Source organism: Vanellus vanellus (assembly GCF_965231255.1).
Source record: "Vanellus vanellus genome assembly, chromosome: 2".
NCBI classification, from domain to species: Eukaryota; Metazoa; Chordata; class Aves; order Charadriiformes; family Charadriidae; genus Vanellus; species Vanellus vanellus.
The window spans coordinates 152,318,339-152,334,132 of NC_138906.1; the positions used below are offsets into that span (position 1 = coordinate 152,318,339).

The window sequence follows — 15,794 nt, forward strand, 5'->3', positions numbered from 1 at the left end:
TACAGATTCTCAAATTATTTTCTGGTTTTTTTTGAAGAAGAGTATGTTTGGAATTATTTCTTATTTCTGAATCAAGATAAATAAAGTAATAAATTATTCTCCATAAATATCCTGTTAAAGCTTTCTTTTTTGATAATACATCTAGCTTGAAATTTCTAGATTTTTTCCAGACTTCCTTCAGCCTTTCATTTTCTATTGAAAAATAATAATAGTGTCAACAATAAATACAATTTTTAAGCCAATCATTTGTGACATAGATGCCTAATGATATCCTGACATTGACATTTTCCTAAAACTTGTCTCTTTTCTCTGAAATTCAGGTGTATAATGGTTGTAATAAAAGATCAGGAGAGTGGTGAGCTTTTTAAGCAAAAAAATCCTTCAACAAAAATTCAGTTGTAGAGGCCTTATCTATTTCTCTTTATGTTTTTTTTTTTGTATTGGATAATACATATAGTAGGTGCTGACACAAGACTCAGAAGAAATAAACAGTTCAGTACCCTTTTTTTTTCTCAAAACTTTGAAAACATGCAGTTTCATAGGTGCCAGGAAATTATTTCAAATTTGTCACCTGATACCAAGCCATTGCTATGGTATAACAATTTACTCACAAAAATTTAATGGTCAGTCCAAAATCAACTGTATACCATTCACAACACAAAACTGGCAATATGAAATTGGTTTTCTGATTAGCATTTTTAACAAGACAGTTTAAAAAAAGAGTGGATCTTCTGTGATTTACCTTTGCACTCAGGTTGTCTTCCTGTCCAACTTCCATTTGCCATACATGTTCTTTCTTCTGAGCCATGGAGGATATATCCAATATCACAGCTGAAATGTACTGTGCTTTTAATTTTAAAGTTGTTTTCTTCTCTAGACCCATGACCTGGGATACCTGGATCACCACAAGAACCAGCTGTATCACCTAGAATTTAGAGAGCAAAGGTTAAAAGTATGAATTACCATGATATTACATTTATTTCTATGTCTTTATAAATAAATTTATGTTTATAATTTTAGAAATAAAAGTATATATCAGGGAGCTTGAATCCTTGTGATTACAAAATTAATTGATTTTCAAATAATTTCTTTTTATTTGTTTTATATAAGTACAGAACATAAATTTAAATTATCTCAAGATTCCCCTTTTACCATACTAAAATATTGGTAACAGAATCATCAAACAAGAATAGGGAAACCAAAACAAAACCACAAAACCTTAGTGATTGTTCACTTAAAATAGGGAATTCTGAGGAAAACCAATGTCCTGATCATAAAGATAATTTTCTTGTTTGCCTATATTAAATATTCATAAAATATTTCCTTGTCTTACTATTGAATGAAGGCTCTAGAGAACTATTTTATGTACCTCTGACATGGAGCATTTCCCTGATTAATAATCAACATACTAATAACAATAATAACAGCAGTATTTGAGGTTATACATCTAAATCTTCATTTATATTGAGAACTTTAGCTCTAGGTAACACTGTATTTGCACAGCAGGTTAGTTGTTTAAATCTTTCAATATGCACTTAGGATCTGCCGGTTTAGCTTTTTAAAGGTGTTTAAGCTACTTTTCATTTGATGAAATAAGAGACACAGATATATTGTATTACTGAATTTCAGCACAAAAGAGTTGAATTCTAGAATTCTTGGAGCTGCACTGTTCAGGTTTCCACCCATGGATATTCAGCTTATGGTTTTATGTGGCAACTTGCAAATAAACTGAACAGTCTTCTACACAAAAATAATTCAAACGGAATATTTTTGAGAGCATATCCACATTGCTTTGTACTTAGTTACACTGATGTAAATAAAGAAGAAATATTTTAAGAATCAGCAAGAAAGCTTTAATCCAACTACTGAAGAACGTAATATTATAGCTTCACATTAGGGACAATTATATTAAAAGATTTGTACAAATGATGTAGAGAATGTTTTCTGTAGAGTAGCCATGCTTTTCTGGTATTTATCTAAGCTTAAAGAGCAGTCATAAGAGAAGTTATTTCATAGAAGTAGTAAACAAAGTTGTCTGCTCCAAGTAACCAGAAAACCAAAAGTGACACTGACTATCTATGGCATCTATGGGAAGTTAGGGCCCTGGAGTTGTGGAGGCAGAGAAAAGCAGACCTTCCCTTGCCCTGATTGGCACGGATTTGTGTAAACTATACTGTTGGAGTGACTGGTGGACAATCCCTTTACTAACAAAAACACGTACAGAACTGAATAGTGAAAGGAAAAAGAGTAGAACTAGCTCGTTTTGCTTTGAAAATTATGGTGTAGAGTAAATATTTGGTTTAGTCCGATATGTCCAAGGATCTGACCATATTTTTTGTCACTTACAAAGGTAGTTCATGTGCCAACCTGCAGTTTTGTAGGTCATGCTTACTACTTTTTATTTCCTTTCATAAGGCCATGCTTGCTTCCTTCCCCATTTATTGAAAAATAATATAACTAAGCACCTCACAGGAGCTGATCTGCACAGCTCCTATAGGCTTGTGGGAATAGAAAACAGCTGTGAAGCCTCAGTCTGAAGGCACATCTGGAGAGTCGCAGAAAAGGGAAGAACTTTGCTTGGAAATGCAAAAGAGAACAAACCTGGCAGCTCATACTAACTAACCAACCCCTTGCTGAAGCAGGTGACAAAGACCTCTCCAACCTCTTGTTGAAGGAGCTAATTGTGAACCACTCTCACTAACTTAGAAGTGAATTTTATCATTAGTTAACCAAGTTCAAACTGACGCATTTCATTTGAGAATAATCAAATACACTAATGCAGTCATGCCTATTACATTCTGACCTTTTGTAGCATGTATGTGCAAAAAGTACACAGTCCCATGTATTTTAATGCTTGCAGAAAGAACAATTTAAGTAAGTATAAGACCTAGCTGACTGTCTGGTTCAAAATCACAGACTCAAAAGTTTAGGCTTTTCTCTGTTTACTCATTTCATTATGTGACACAGATCAGTAAAGCAGCCTGCTAGCCCCATTTAAAAAGAAATTTCAAATAGTTCCAAACTATAGTAAGTAAAAGAATTTTATAAACTTTCAAAATACTTCATGTCTAAGCTACTTAGATGACTTAATATCCCTCTAGTTTGAAAATAGTCTGCCACATATTTTTACAATAATTTAAAAATTACCTATATCAAGATTATTTTATTAATTTGGGAATCCATATCTTAAATTTTCCAGTATTATTTATTTAGACTATGAAGAATTTGGGGCAGGACCTATTAACTAGTCTATACTTGTAAAGTCTTTACAATAACAGCTCAATTTTCAGCAAGTTACTTGTCATTACACCTAAAATAATTTTATGACGAAAAAATGAAAAAAGGCTTTTTGCTATGCCAAGTATAAATTGCATATTCCTCTTGTAAATTAAATCATGTGGTTTTTCCTAATGCCTAATTACTATGGAGAATTATTACTCTTTTAATCTTAGGGAGATTAACCACCATCTCTTTTGATTGAAAGTTATAGAAATAATTTTTCTAAATGACTAATCACATCAGGAAGTGACAGTGATATAATCAATGATATCATAACAGAACATATTTTTATTACCTCATGCAGAGATTCAACTAAGTGATTTTCACAGTCAGTTATGAGCCATCCTTCACTCACATGTATAACAAATTCTCAGTTGACATTTCATTTTAATGAAAAGGAGAGTATTTAGACCACTTGAGTAAGTACACAACCATTGCTGCACTTATGAGGAATTCTAAGTTGCTGCAGATTTCTGGCTCCAGCGGATATGCACGTGATGACTGAAAACTGTTCCTGAATGCCAACAGATTTTAATGGGACATGACAATTCCTTCTAGCTCTAGAACGTAAAACATAAAGTGCCATGTGACGAAAAGGAACCTGTCTTAGGGATGACGTGACAAAATTTGGTTACCTTATGGTTGCTAACATAGCATTTTCTGTTTGAATTCCTCTCTATATATATGAAAAGGACAAATATGTTGTATCTTTTGTCAGTTGAACATTCCATATTACTTATTATTAATATTAACATGAAAAAATACAAAGTTTAAGGCTTTAGTACATATTAAAAAATATTAAGAAATCAAGTTTTCAAAGCTAATAATGAAAGTTAATGATTTCACTTTTTAGATACAAAATATGGAAATTCTGTATGTTAATCTGCAAATTATTTTTAAATGAGAAAGCATGTCAGATATACACTTTGGGAAAAAAGTCTCAAATTATCCTGAACTAGAATTATAGTTTTGTACCATACAGCTAAAGAAAATAAAATTTATAGTCTGTCATAATTTGATTCACTATGATTCACATTTGAATCTATGTCAAAGCAATGGTTCTTCATGTACTGAGAAAAATTTATTAGATATGATTAAAGTTTCCTGTCTGTGGGTGCAAAAGTTGTCATAAAAAAAAAGTATTTTCATGTACATCAATTACGAATGCTTATCTCAAGATATTTGAGCACTTGTTTAATTTAATAGCAGGATGATTATAGAATAGTTCTATTTTCAATAAGGTTTTTTTTTTTATTATTTTCATTTACATTTTTAGGCTTCCTATTTGTATTCCTTGATATTATTTCATTCTTTTTTTATTATTATTAACAAATTTATTTATTTATTTATTTATTGCTTATGGAAAACTACAATAAGTAGTTTTAGATTTGATCTAAAGAGCAGTTTTTTTCTGCCAAACAAATATATATACATTCTAGCTGTAAAAACATTTTTGATGAACCTACTCTGAATTTGCAATTCACATTTATATATATAATTATTTCTTAAGTAATATTATTTTACATTAAGCTTTGATTTCTGCTGCATAGCTCTAAACATCACAGGTTATAACAACTTGATTTTTGTTCCCATTATGTTAAATTTCCCTCTGATTTTATTGGTAGAAAGTTAAGGGATTAAATTAGGTGTTCACATTTTCTAGTTTCTGCCACATTGTAGATTGTAATGGGAGAATAGTGAAAGAAGAGGGACTTATAGAGCAAGATTCTTTAACATTCTATTGAATGTGAAGTTTCCTATTTGTGTTAAATATCACTGAGAAAGCCTACTTCATGTTAAGTATCACTGAGAAAGCCTACTTCCCCCCAGTTATTTTCTTGCTTATAAATTTTTTACTTATTTTGGTTTTACTTCTATTGAGACAGTACTTCAATTTTATCCGTGATTTCCCAGATATTAAAATGGCCTTCTGAGAAAATGGAAATAAATTCAAAACAACTTCAGGGCACACTCATTGATTCAAAAATATTACCTGAGCAATGAGGAAGAGATCCGCTCCAGTGTCCATTTAACTGACATGTACGAGATGACTGCCCTAACAGCGATCGTCTACCTGTGCAGCTATAATGAACAGTAGAACCAAACGTATATTTATCTCCAGACAGGACCGCGTTAGGAGGAACGCCAGGATGGCCACAGTCAATCACTACAATGCATAATTATTGGAGATAAAAAAAGGTTATTATCACTGATCAAACAGTTTGTAGTTACCATTTTCATAACTCCGTACATAAACCTTGTGAAGAGGCTGACATTTTTAGGGCTTAGGGGAGGGGCGCACATTAGGTGATTAGAAATGCAAAATATATTACAGAAACATATTTGTGAAACAAATGTTTGGAGAGGTCAGAAAGATATTTCAGATATAGATATTGATGTCCAAAGATACTTATTCACTCAGTTGATCTTTATGGCATGAATACATGCACACACAGACACACACACACTCACAGAGATACTCATGCATGCACTCTTCAGGGAATAACTACAGGGAGACAGTATCTGCCGAAGTCACTGCTGAAGTAGAGAATATGCAGAATATTCATCTCTCATCCACTGGTCCCAAGTCATTGGTGGTGAAGTCTATTAGGTTTATAAACAAGATCGTTTTTGCTAAATTTTGGTATGAACCTTAATGCTAACATACTAATTTCATATTCATGGAATTAGTTGCTTAAATTATTGTATTGCATAAATAAAACTTTTGTTTACATATTTTTAAAGTATTCCTATGCATCATCCATTGAATTGATGTTAATTGCACAGATTGGAGGGAATTTCTATAGGATCCCCCTCTTAAAAATGGTCATGGATAAACTCCCTATCTGTTGTTTATTGAGTAACTTTTGATCAATAATTACTAGTTATTTCCATTCTGTGATTCATTTTTAGTACTCTTAATCTTGACATTTTTGTGATTTCCACTGAAAGATTGCACATAAAAGTATGCAACAGTTAGCTTATACACACCTAATTTTGCAAACTGCCTCAAATGTCACGAACTACCTAAACTCAGGAAAGAAAATGGGAAAATTTAGCATATCTTTTGTCTTAGTTGCCTCTTATACAGAAAATTATTACAAGATGTAGATAAACTACAGATCTGGTCAGCATTTCACGAAATCACAGAATTTTCAGAGTTGGAAGGGACCTCTAGAGATCATCTAGTCCCACTCCCCTGCTAAAGCAGGATTGCCCAGAGCACGTTACTCAGGACTGCATCCAGGCGGGTCTTGAAAATCTCCAGAGAAGGGCACTCCACAACCTCCCTGGGCAGCCTGTACAGTGCTCTGTAGTTTTTATCAGTTCTTCATCATCTTCAATACCATAATATTTTCAGCAGGGTTTGGTTTTGTTTTGTTTTGTTTTTTTTTTATCAGAAAAAGACAGATCAGAAGCCTGATCAGGGTTGAGGATGTATTCAATTCCCTAGCACTTCAAATGTATGCAACACTACAATGGTTGTAGAACACAACATATGACCAATGACGCAATGATTCATCTTCCTTTAAAGATTATTCTCTGTCTTAGAGCTTTACATTTATTCATACACTGATCTGTGTTCAGTGACTCATGTTCTCTTAGGGGTCCAGCTTGCAAGGCGCAGAACCTTCCTAATAACCCCACAAAGTATTTAGGAATGTGGTACGTGATTGATTGACGTTGATTCCTACCTAGTGCTACTGACTCTTTGAGGATTTTGTAGGCTTGCAGGACTTTGAGTAAAAGAGTCAGAATGGTCAGCTTTGCAAACTAGGTCCTTACTGTTAGCATGTTATATGTTTAATCACCTGCTTATAAATGAAATGTACTATTCATTATGTATGATTTTGGAGATGGCAAACAGAACATTGTTAATAAAAAGGCATGTTGGTCATGCAGGCTTCAGTGAAATGAAACTTTCTTCTTTTGAAAAACACAATTTTTCAATGTTTTTATCATCTGTATTTTTCTTGATTGATTTTTTTGCCCTTTTCAGATGTTGTCATAGAGGAAAAGTGGATTTCATACTGGTACCTGACAGCATTCAGCTTTGGGCTTTCCTATACATACTTCTCTTTTATGTTTACAATTATGTTTAAAAGTCCTGGATTCCCAGTAACTGACTTAGAAAATTATACCACCCTGTAATGCTACCCTTAACTTTATTATACATTCTACAAAATTTGATTTTATATTCATGTTCTCAGGTGAGAATTTCATATGAAAAGTTGATCATATTTCTTTTTGTTTTCCTGGTGCTAATTCATCCTCCATTTTATTTTCATCATTTTTTTCCTGACTACCTCTCTGTTATCTAGCTCTGTTCCATAACATATCTGCACAGTACCTTTTTATAGGTGCATAAATGTAATTTTACATTAAGTTTTGAATCAGATTTAAAGAACAAATAATAAAGAAAGAAGAAAAATAAAGATAATATTCATCTTCAGAGTATGAAAAAGTCAGGTCAAATTATATTTTTTCATTATTATGGACAATTATCAATCTGTTTCTGTCACACGAAAACCTCACTTTCCTTAAAAAAAAAAAAAAAAAGATAAAAATTTGAGAGCAATAATGCAATTTTTTGCAATAATGCAAATAATTATTTTGCTAGTGTGACATTTCAATGGCTATTCCATTTCCCTGAAAAATCCAAATAAAAAAAAAAAATACACAGCTAATACAAAATTATGGATGAGATATATAACGTTCTGGAAAAACAGAAAGAAGTATAAATTCACATCCTTTTCTCATCAAATGTTATGACATATCAGTAAAATTACAGAATTATTAGCTTAAAGACTGATTAAATTTACAAATGTTCAATTAAATTTACAAATGTTATACCCTAATTATTGAGTACTGAATTAAAGAGTACACTTGAAATTTCTTGAGTCTGTAGAGTTGTCAACAATTCTTATCATTGTCTCTGACAGCTCAGAATGGCTGTATATGTCACATGGTGAGGGAAGAAATGTCAGGACACGATGCTGCAATAGAATTATTGAGAGGATGGCACAGACACCAGCAAAAAACTAGTCTACATTATTTGGACCTCAAGTTTGGAAGCTGTGGATTGTGTGTACTCACATCTCAGTAGCTTAAAATAACAGTATGTCTCAGAACTAAATTAAGAATACTTTGCAATAAAAAACAAAAAAAAAATGAAACACTGATATGGTCACTGGAATTCTTTGAAGTGTATTGTCCAAACATGTCCTTTATTTTGGAGTACATTTCAAAGTATTTTTCTAGCAACACATGCCTAAGTAGCATATGACCCTGAAAGTCTTTATTTCAAAGGGAGAGTTGAAAGGGCATTATAGTCCAGGCCAATGCTGAATTCTGCTTCTTACAAGAATTATAGTAGCTAGAAGCACTCTAGCTACAGCACATTTCAAAGGAATTGAGTCACTTTACAGGTGAACAGCTTTTCCTTTGTTACTGTGTTTCTTCTCCATTAGTCTAACAATATTTCAAAAAAAGGTATGTTCTTTGAGACAGGTTAGAGAGAGACTGAATTCCAGCTAGGTCAAAAAAATAATCCAACCTGGGTCAAAGAAAAGTATCGAGCCATCTTTCCACTTCTTTTTCATTGTTCTTACAGTGGAAAAATGTGCAATTACTAAATGACCACCCTGCATATGTCCAGAACATATTTGCAAAACACTCCAGAAGCTGTAAGGCTCTTATAAAAAATGTTCAGTAGATGCATCAGAATAAGTTTTGGTGAGCTTTATGATTAAAAAACATCATGGATAATGCCTAGGTTATCCCTCTATATGAATGACACAAATAAATCTGAGGATGCCCTTTCAAAAGTATATATAGCCCTCTTACTGCCAAAGGTCAGCTGAAAAGAAGAGTAAAATCTATATTATTAAATTACTTCTGACAATTCTGAAGGAAGATTAAGAGATAAAAACACAAAAGTAAAAAGAAGAAATCTTTGCACCTTTACCTTTAGAATGTCTTTCTGTTTGAAGATATGTTACTGTTAAGTAGCATTTATCTTTCTGAAATGGTAATGTTACCTTAAAATTTAATGTGAAACTGTTAGACTCTGTTATAAGTTTAACTGTGACTTGAAATCAAGCTATTTATCCCATCAAAGAGAGGGACAACTTCCTGAAGTAAAGGTTTTAACAGTAAGAGGAAATAAAATTTCAGATTTTTATTTTATTTTTAGAGAGCAAATAACAGAACTGGAGAAACCTCATATTATGGAAGATTACTAAAGGCAAAACTGAGAACTAGTATCTAAAATACTGCAAATGTTGGTCCATGATTCCTAAATAAGGAACCGTTAGCCTGTTTTCCCTTTAATCTCTAAAAAAATAAATCTTCAGCCTTTTTCAGAGATAATTTTTGATCCTAAACCAAAACCTTTTCCACAGACTTATAGGGAACTGGGTAAACCAGCCATCCCAGCCAATTAAAAACCTATGAAACTTCTGTGGCTATATCTACATCACAGTTAGGAAGCTGTTCATGACAAGCCAAAAAAACCCAGCCTCCTTATGTTGATCCACTTTCCTTAGTGGATAGGTTGCCTATGACTATGATGTTCAGGTACATCTGGTAGTGAGGTAAGCTAAGGACATGATCCAGAGGATACTTTTGGTGCTCTACAGTGCCAGTACTATTTGCTTACTGCCTTCATAGATAGTCTGATCTTGATAGTCTCAAGTCCAGAAAGTACTGTAGCAACATAAGTCAACAATTGGGTACTATAGTTTTAAGTTTCAGTGTGATTATGTCTCTATGGCCACCGAAGGCCACGTATTGGCAAATTCAATGGATGTGTTTTTACATTCTATCCCTGCTATCAGGGATCATTGTGCTGAAACAGAGACGTTTGTTTCAGTTATTGCATTTCCCAAGCTTTCTCTGTTATTTGCTACATACAATAACAACATAACTGTGCTACTTCAGCTGCTACTGAAATCTTCTGTCATTACTGCACACACACAAATCTGCAGAAATATGATTATTATAATTGCTGTCATGCGACTGATAGAAATGTTGTGTAAGATATTACCTAGTGTAGTTCACATTCTTTATATAAGCATACACATTATCTACTTACTAATGCATTCAGGTAAAGGTTTGTCCCAGTGGCCATTTGGTTGACAAATTAAAACTGAGGAGCCAAATAAAAAATATCCAGGATTACAGTCATAAAATACCACTGTGCCATACGTGAAATTTCCATGTTCGATTTTACTTTCTCTTATGGAATTTGCAGGAATTCCAGGATCAGAACAGTTGACCACTAAAAAGAAAAAGAGCATAGACTTGAGAGTCATACAAATATAGTCTACTAAAACGGTCTTTTAAGTTTTCTCCTATCCTTTGTATGAGAAACTTTCAATGTGTTGCCACCCTGATTTTAAATAGCCTGATTTTATATATAATGATACTGAATTATGAAGATTATATGAAACCAGGACATACTAAAACCAGCAGATGCTAAATTCAGAGCAAATAAAAGGAAATGTTTCTTCAGACAGTGTGATGATGCTGTAAAAGCATTTGCCACTAAAAGTGACTGGACATACCAATGTATCCAAGTTATACTCTTGCCTTGGCATAAACTACAGCTCACAGCTGGAAACAGGTTATGAGGCTAGATGTGCCTTTGGTCTAACCCACAAAGCCAGGAAAATATGTTTGTGTTCCTTTAATAAGATTTTGATAATGGGGCACCTTTGAGGCAGATGTTTTGAGCTAAAGGGCACATAAGCAGTTCTGTAAGACTGTGGTGATTTTGCTAGAATGGGGAAATATCCCAACAAATGGGTATGTGCTTTTAGAAAAATGGGTATACATTGATGGTTATGAATACTGATGGATTTTTTGAGTCCTCAACTACTTTTGGATTCCGATGTTTGAAAATCACTGAAGACCGAGTTTGGGATTTATTTTTTTTTTTTTTTTGCAACTTACAGCTGTCTGGTGAGGGGATTATAATACTGATTTGGGGGCCATAGAGATTTTTTTTAACAGTTTTCCTGCAATAGACTCCTCTGGTCAATTAAACACATCATTATCTATTTAAAAAATAATAACTTCTCGTGAGCAAAAAGGTCCTTGGAAATTTGAGTTCTGTAAACTATTTGCCAGTATTGCTTAAAGCAAAGTGATCAAAGGAAAGTAGAGGGCACATATTGGGAGGAAGATATAGTAAATAAAATTACTATAAATCCATAACATGACTTCATCTGTGTACTGATAAAAATTCATAGAAGCTCCTGGGAAGATGCTGAAAAAGAATCAATATAGTTTTGGCATATGTGCAAGCAGGTTACAGCAAAAAGTACATTTTTCTAAATGAGGACAATTAGCAGATTTAAATAGCACATAACAACAGACTTAAACAGAACAATGGTCATAAAACTTTTCTAAAAGTGCTTATGAAAACTCAGAACTAATTTAATAATATTCTTTTATTTTCAGTGAAAGATTTTTAAATATGTTATCTAGAAGTGTTGAGAACCAACCCAAATGGATTAAGTTAACAAATTAGAATAAAAATAAAAAAAAATCAAGATAAGCAGTCAGATCAATGGAAATGTAAAAGGAAAAAAAAAACAAACAGAATGTATTCTTGTGCACCTATTAGAACTATATTGGCTAAAAATGCAGACAACATTATTTCAGGATTTGAGCTCTTAATTATCTCTGCATAATTTTACTTAAGGAAATTGTAGAAACCGTATTAAAAAATCAATACAAACTACAGACACATGAGAAAGTTTCTCTGCAACAGTTATCCTGGTAGCTTTCTGAATGTAAAACAGATCTAACTGAGAATATCTTCTTTAATAGTTTGATGCCTGTTAGTAAAAGAGAAAGTTTCCCCTTACATTCAGTTTATTTTTCAACCGTAATTTTCCACGTAAGTTTGAAGTCTGTAAATGCTTGCATTCTTACCTTTGCATATTGGAGGTGGGTGGCTCCACTGCCTGTTAGCTTGACACTGTGCTTTTGTTGGTCCTTGCATAACATACCCAGTATTACAGGAGAATGTCACAACATCATTGAAGTTGAAACCATTTCCACTTGTTCTTCCATAAATAGGACTACCAGGGTGACCACAGCTAACGGCTAGCATAGCACAAAGCAAAGAAACAAGACAAACACAGCATTCTGTTATCATTTTTCATGATTTATCACATAATAGATTATCATTATAATCATTATATAATAGTACTTTAAAGTTTTGATATTATAAGATACTGAGTACTTTCCATGAAAAATTCACGTTTCTCTGAACTGAATAAGAACTGAGATGTAATTTAGTAAATGTTAAATCACTTAATTAAATATTTAAATAAACTGAATATAATTTGCCAGGTAGTAATAAAAGCAAATGAAGAAAACGATTCTGACGAATCAGGAGAAAAGTGAGTACTTGATTTTCATTACATATAGTCTGAAATTGAAACAAAATATTCAGTATTTTTCAGTTTCTCAGGATTTATTCCTTAAAAATATGTCTTAAAATCAACTCATCAAGTCATCAGTTTATGACTGGATATAGGAAACATTATGAGCTCTGTGAAACTTTTCTTGTATTTATACAAAATCTGACTACAGATGGTAAAGTTCCTTTTCTGTGCCCACAAAGACCAGATGCAAAGATAGTAAGGGAAAATAAATGATAATTTAATTTTCCCAAAATAATTTTAAAAAATTATAAATATTTTATTCTGTTTTAACAAACTCTGGTAGTTGATAAACACAATGTTAATCAGTAATTTAAAACAAACAAACAAACAAAAAAACCAAACAACCACAGAATAAGTTGATTACCTCGCAAATTTATATCTCTTTTTCTAAATTAATTTTTCTAGGTCTGGCATGTTCTTTTTCTCTGTGTGGAATAGACTTATCATGATAACTCTTAAAGAAGCCTATTCTTATAACATAAATGAAGTACAATTTTAGGTACATTAAAGAAGTGAACATGGTCCTTAAGAATTAATATGGCATACAGACAAGTCACAGTATATTCTATGAAAGAATTCTGTATGTTCTTATAATATCACTAAATAAGTTATTTTAATTAAATATATTATCTTTATGTTACTGGCATCAGAAATGTTTATATAAGGAATTGTATTTTTTCCTGAAAAGAGTAATTGGAATCCTACACTAAACTGTTAAGGTTTGTAAAACCGTCAGGCAAAGATATGCATTCAGCCCACAGAGATGTTTTTTAATGCATATATAATAACAATAAAAAATATTATTGTGAAAACAGAACTATGAAATTTGCATACAATTTTGATTAGTACCCATGCATATACAATAGCAGTAGACAACAATAGTAATACATCTGCCCACTGTATAAGCAAGAGGAATGGTGAATTAAAAAGTGAAAAGGTCAGAATCGCTAAATTTAAACACATAATCTCAAAAATGCAATTAAAACATCTAAAGTTAAACAAATAAAGAAATGAGAGACTACTTTTCTATGTTTTATTTGAATGTTTGATCTGAAGTGGAGCAGTTCCTAGACATCTATCAAAAAGTTAGCGCTAGCTGCTGTTTATAGCAGCTTTTTGCAAGTCTAAGCTTCTTCCCAAGTCTGAATTCAAACAAGCAGCTTCCATTTGATTAGAGGAAGAAAATATGTCCATTATCTCTGCTGTTAGCATATCTTTTTTTTTTTTTCATTTCTAACATTAATATTAACATTTTAATTTAGAAATTCTTGATTAACGGTGTCTAAGTTTATTGCCTTCACAGTTACCTATAAAGAAGTGTGTTGGTCTTAAATGTAATATGAAGAAGTAATGATCTATTACTAGATCATAAAGTGGAAAAAAAATTAAGAAATATAATTATTATAGTAGTGTTATGTATAGCTAGTTCTATGTAAAGCAAACAGTGAGCAGTAAGTGTAATGAATTAAGTGTGTATTATGATTAATCATTCAGATAGTTTTTTCTACAAAAATGTAGCTATAAAAATAGAATGTTTGGAGGCAGACTAATCCATTTTCAATACACTGATATTACTGAACCTGAATTATTGAAACATAGTTGTAATTTGCTTTAGAATCCTTTGAGAACTCTCAAATTTTCCCAAAAGGAATACAGTATTTTCTGTTATTACATAAATGTATTTCATGTGATATATTGACACACTTATCACACACAAGGAATCTCATTAACAAAATACAAAATTCATGCTGAAAAACTGAAAACTCAAATCAGAAAAAAAACCACAGCATATTTGCTGAAGCAAAATTTTTAATCATTAGCGCTGAGGGTATAATTCAAGAGTATCTACTTATCTAACAACTGCAGTCAAAGTAAATAGTAAATGTACAATAATATTTCCAAATATCCATATATATATCTCCATATATATATCCATATATATCCAATATATCCAAATATTTCCAAATGTACAATAATATTTCCAAATATTTCCAAAAGCCACTAAGAGAAATAAAGCCATTTTCAAATTTGAGTTCCTGGGTGCCTAAGTCCCATTACTTTTTGAAGAAGTTTCATATGCATATATAAATGACAAGTATTTAGCAGCCAAAAGATGCAATAATCCAGTGGAAATTTTAAGTGACAACATTAAACTTCACCTGACAGATGAATCACAGCTTTTAGGTGGCCACATACGTTTGAGGATCTGCTTTAAATCTTTTTTTTTTTGAAAAATGAATACTAAGCTGCAAAGTCCCTCCTCATCTTGTCTGACATAGACATTCCTGTAACATAAATCAATATTTGTCGCCATGCTTACTTACGCACACAGGATGGAAGCTGACCAGACCAGTTGTGATCCTGTTGACATATTCGTACAGAAGAACCAATCAACCGAAAACCAGGACTGCACTGGTATACAACTGTGTCTCTATATCCATAATTTTCTCCAATTACTTGACCATTGACTATAAGATCTGGAATACCACAGTGACCAGCTAGATTTTTCAAAGTAAATTAAGAAAAAAAAAAAAAAAAAAGAAAAAAAAAGAAAAAAAAATCAGTAAATATGCCAGAGAAATTTTAAATATAACTACTAAATTAAAACAAAGAAATGCTGTACAGTTTTGTTTTTTTTTTTAATTGAATTTATTTAAAGGTTTATTTTTCTTAACTTGGGGGAAGCTGCAGTATTGCATTTGTATAGGAAGGACTGTACACAGTGTAGCAAAAAGAGATTAAATGTCATATGTTATCAAATATCTTTTGAAAAAATATGAGAAACTCCTTTTTATTAAAACCTGTCAAATCTTATATTAAGAAAAATAAATATAATATACATATTATAAATATCAATCCATTATAAATATCAATCCATCTGGATGTTATAGCCTTATTACAATGGGAACAAATTAACTTGGACAATTTATTGCTGGAATCTGACCCTCAGGATTGTCTTCCATTCTTTCTTTCCTATTGATCCCAGAGGAATCCCAAAGAGATTAATATATTTGGGCTAAAGATAGTCAGCGCAACTGCATCCAAATGTCCTGC

General features: G+C 32.1%; 1 protein-coding gene across 3 annotated transcripts in view; it reads right to left on the bottom strand.

The window, feature by feature from the left end:
- The window catches only part of CSMD3 (CUB and Sushi multiple domains 3), a gene marked incomplete at both ends in the record, with an annotated part of 716,885 nt that overhangs the window by 45,409 nt on the left and 655,682 nt on the right, over positions 1 to 15,794 (bottom strand). For all 3 annotated transcript variants that reach the window (XM_082479076.1, XM_082479075.1, XM_082479074.1), the window contains 5 exons: positions 743 to 925; positions 5,273 to 5,446; positions 10,376 to 10,561; positions 12,223 to 12,396; positions 15,065 to 15,238. In XM_082479076.1, the coding sequence (XP_082335202.1) occupies positions 743 to 925; positions 5,273 to 5,446; positions 10,376 to 10,561; positions 12,223 to 12,396; positions 15,065 to 15,238 (891 nt within the window). The remainder of the gene's footprint in view (positions 1 to 742; positions 926 to 5,272; positions 5,447 to 10,375; positions 10,562 to 12,222; positions 12,397 to 15,064; positions 15,239 to 15,794) is intronic.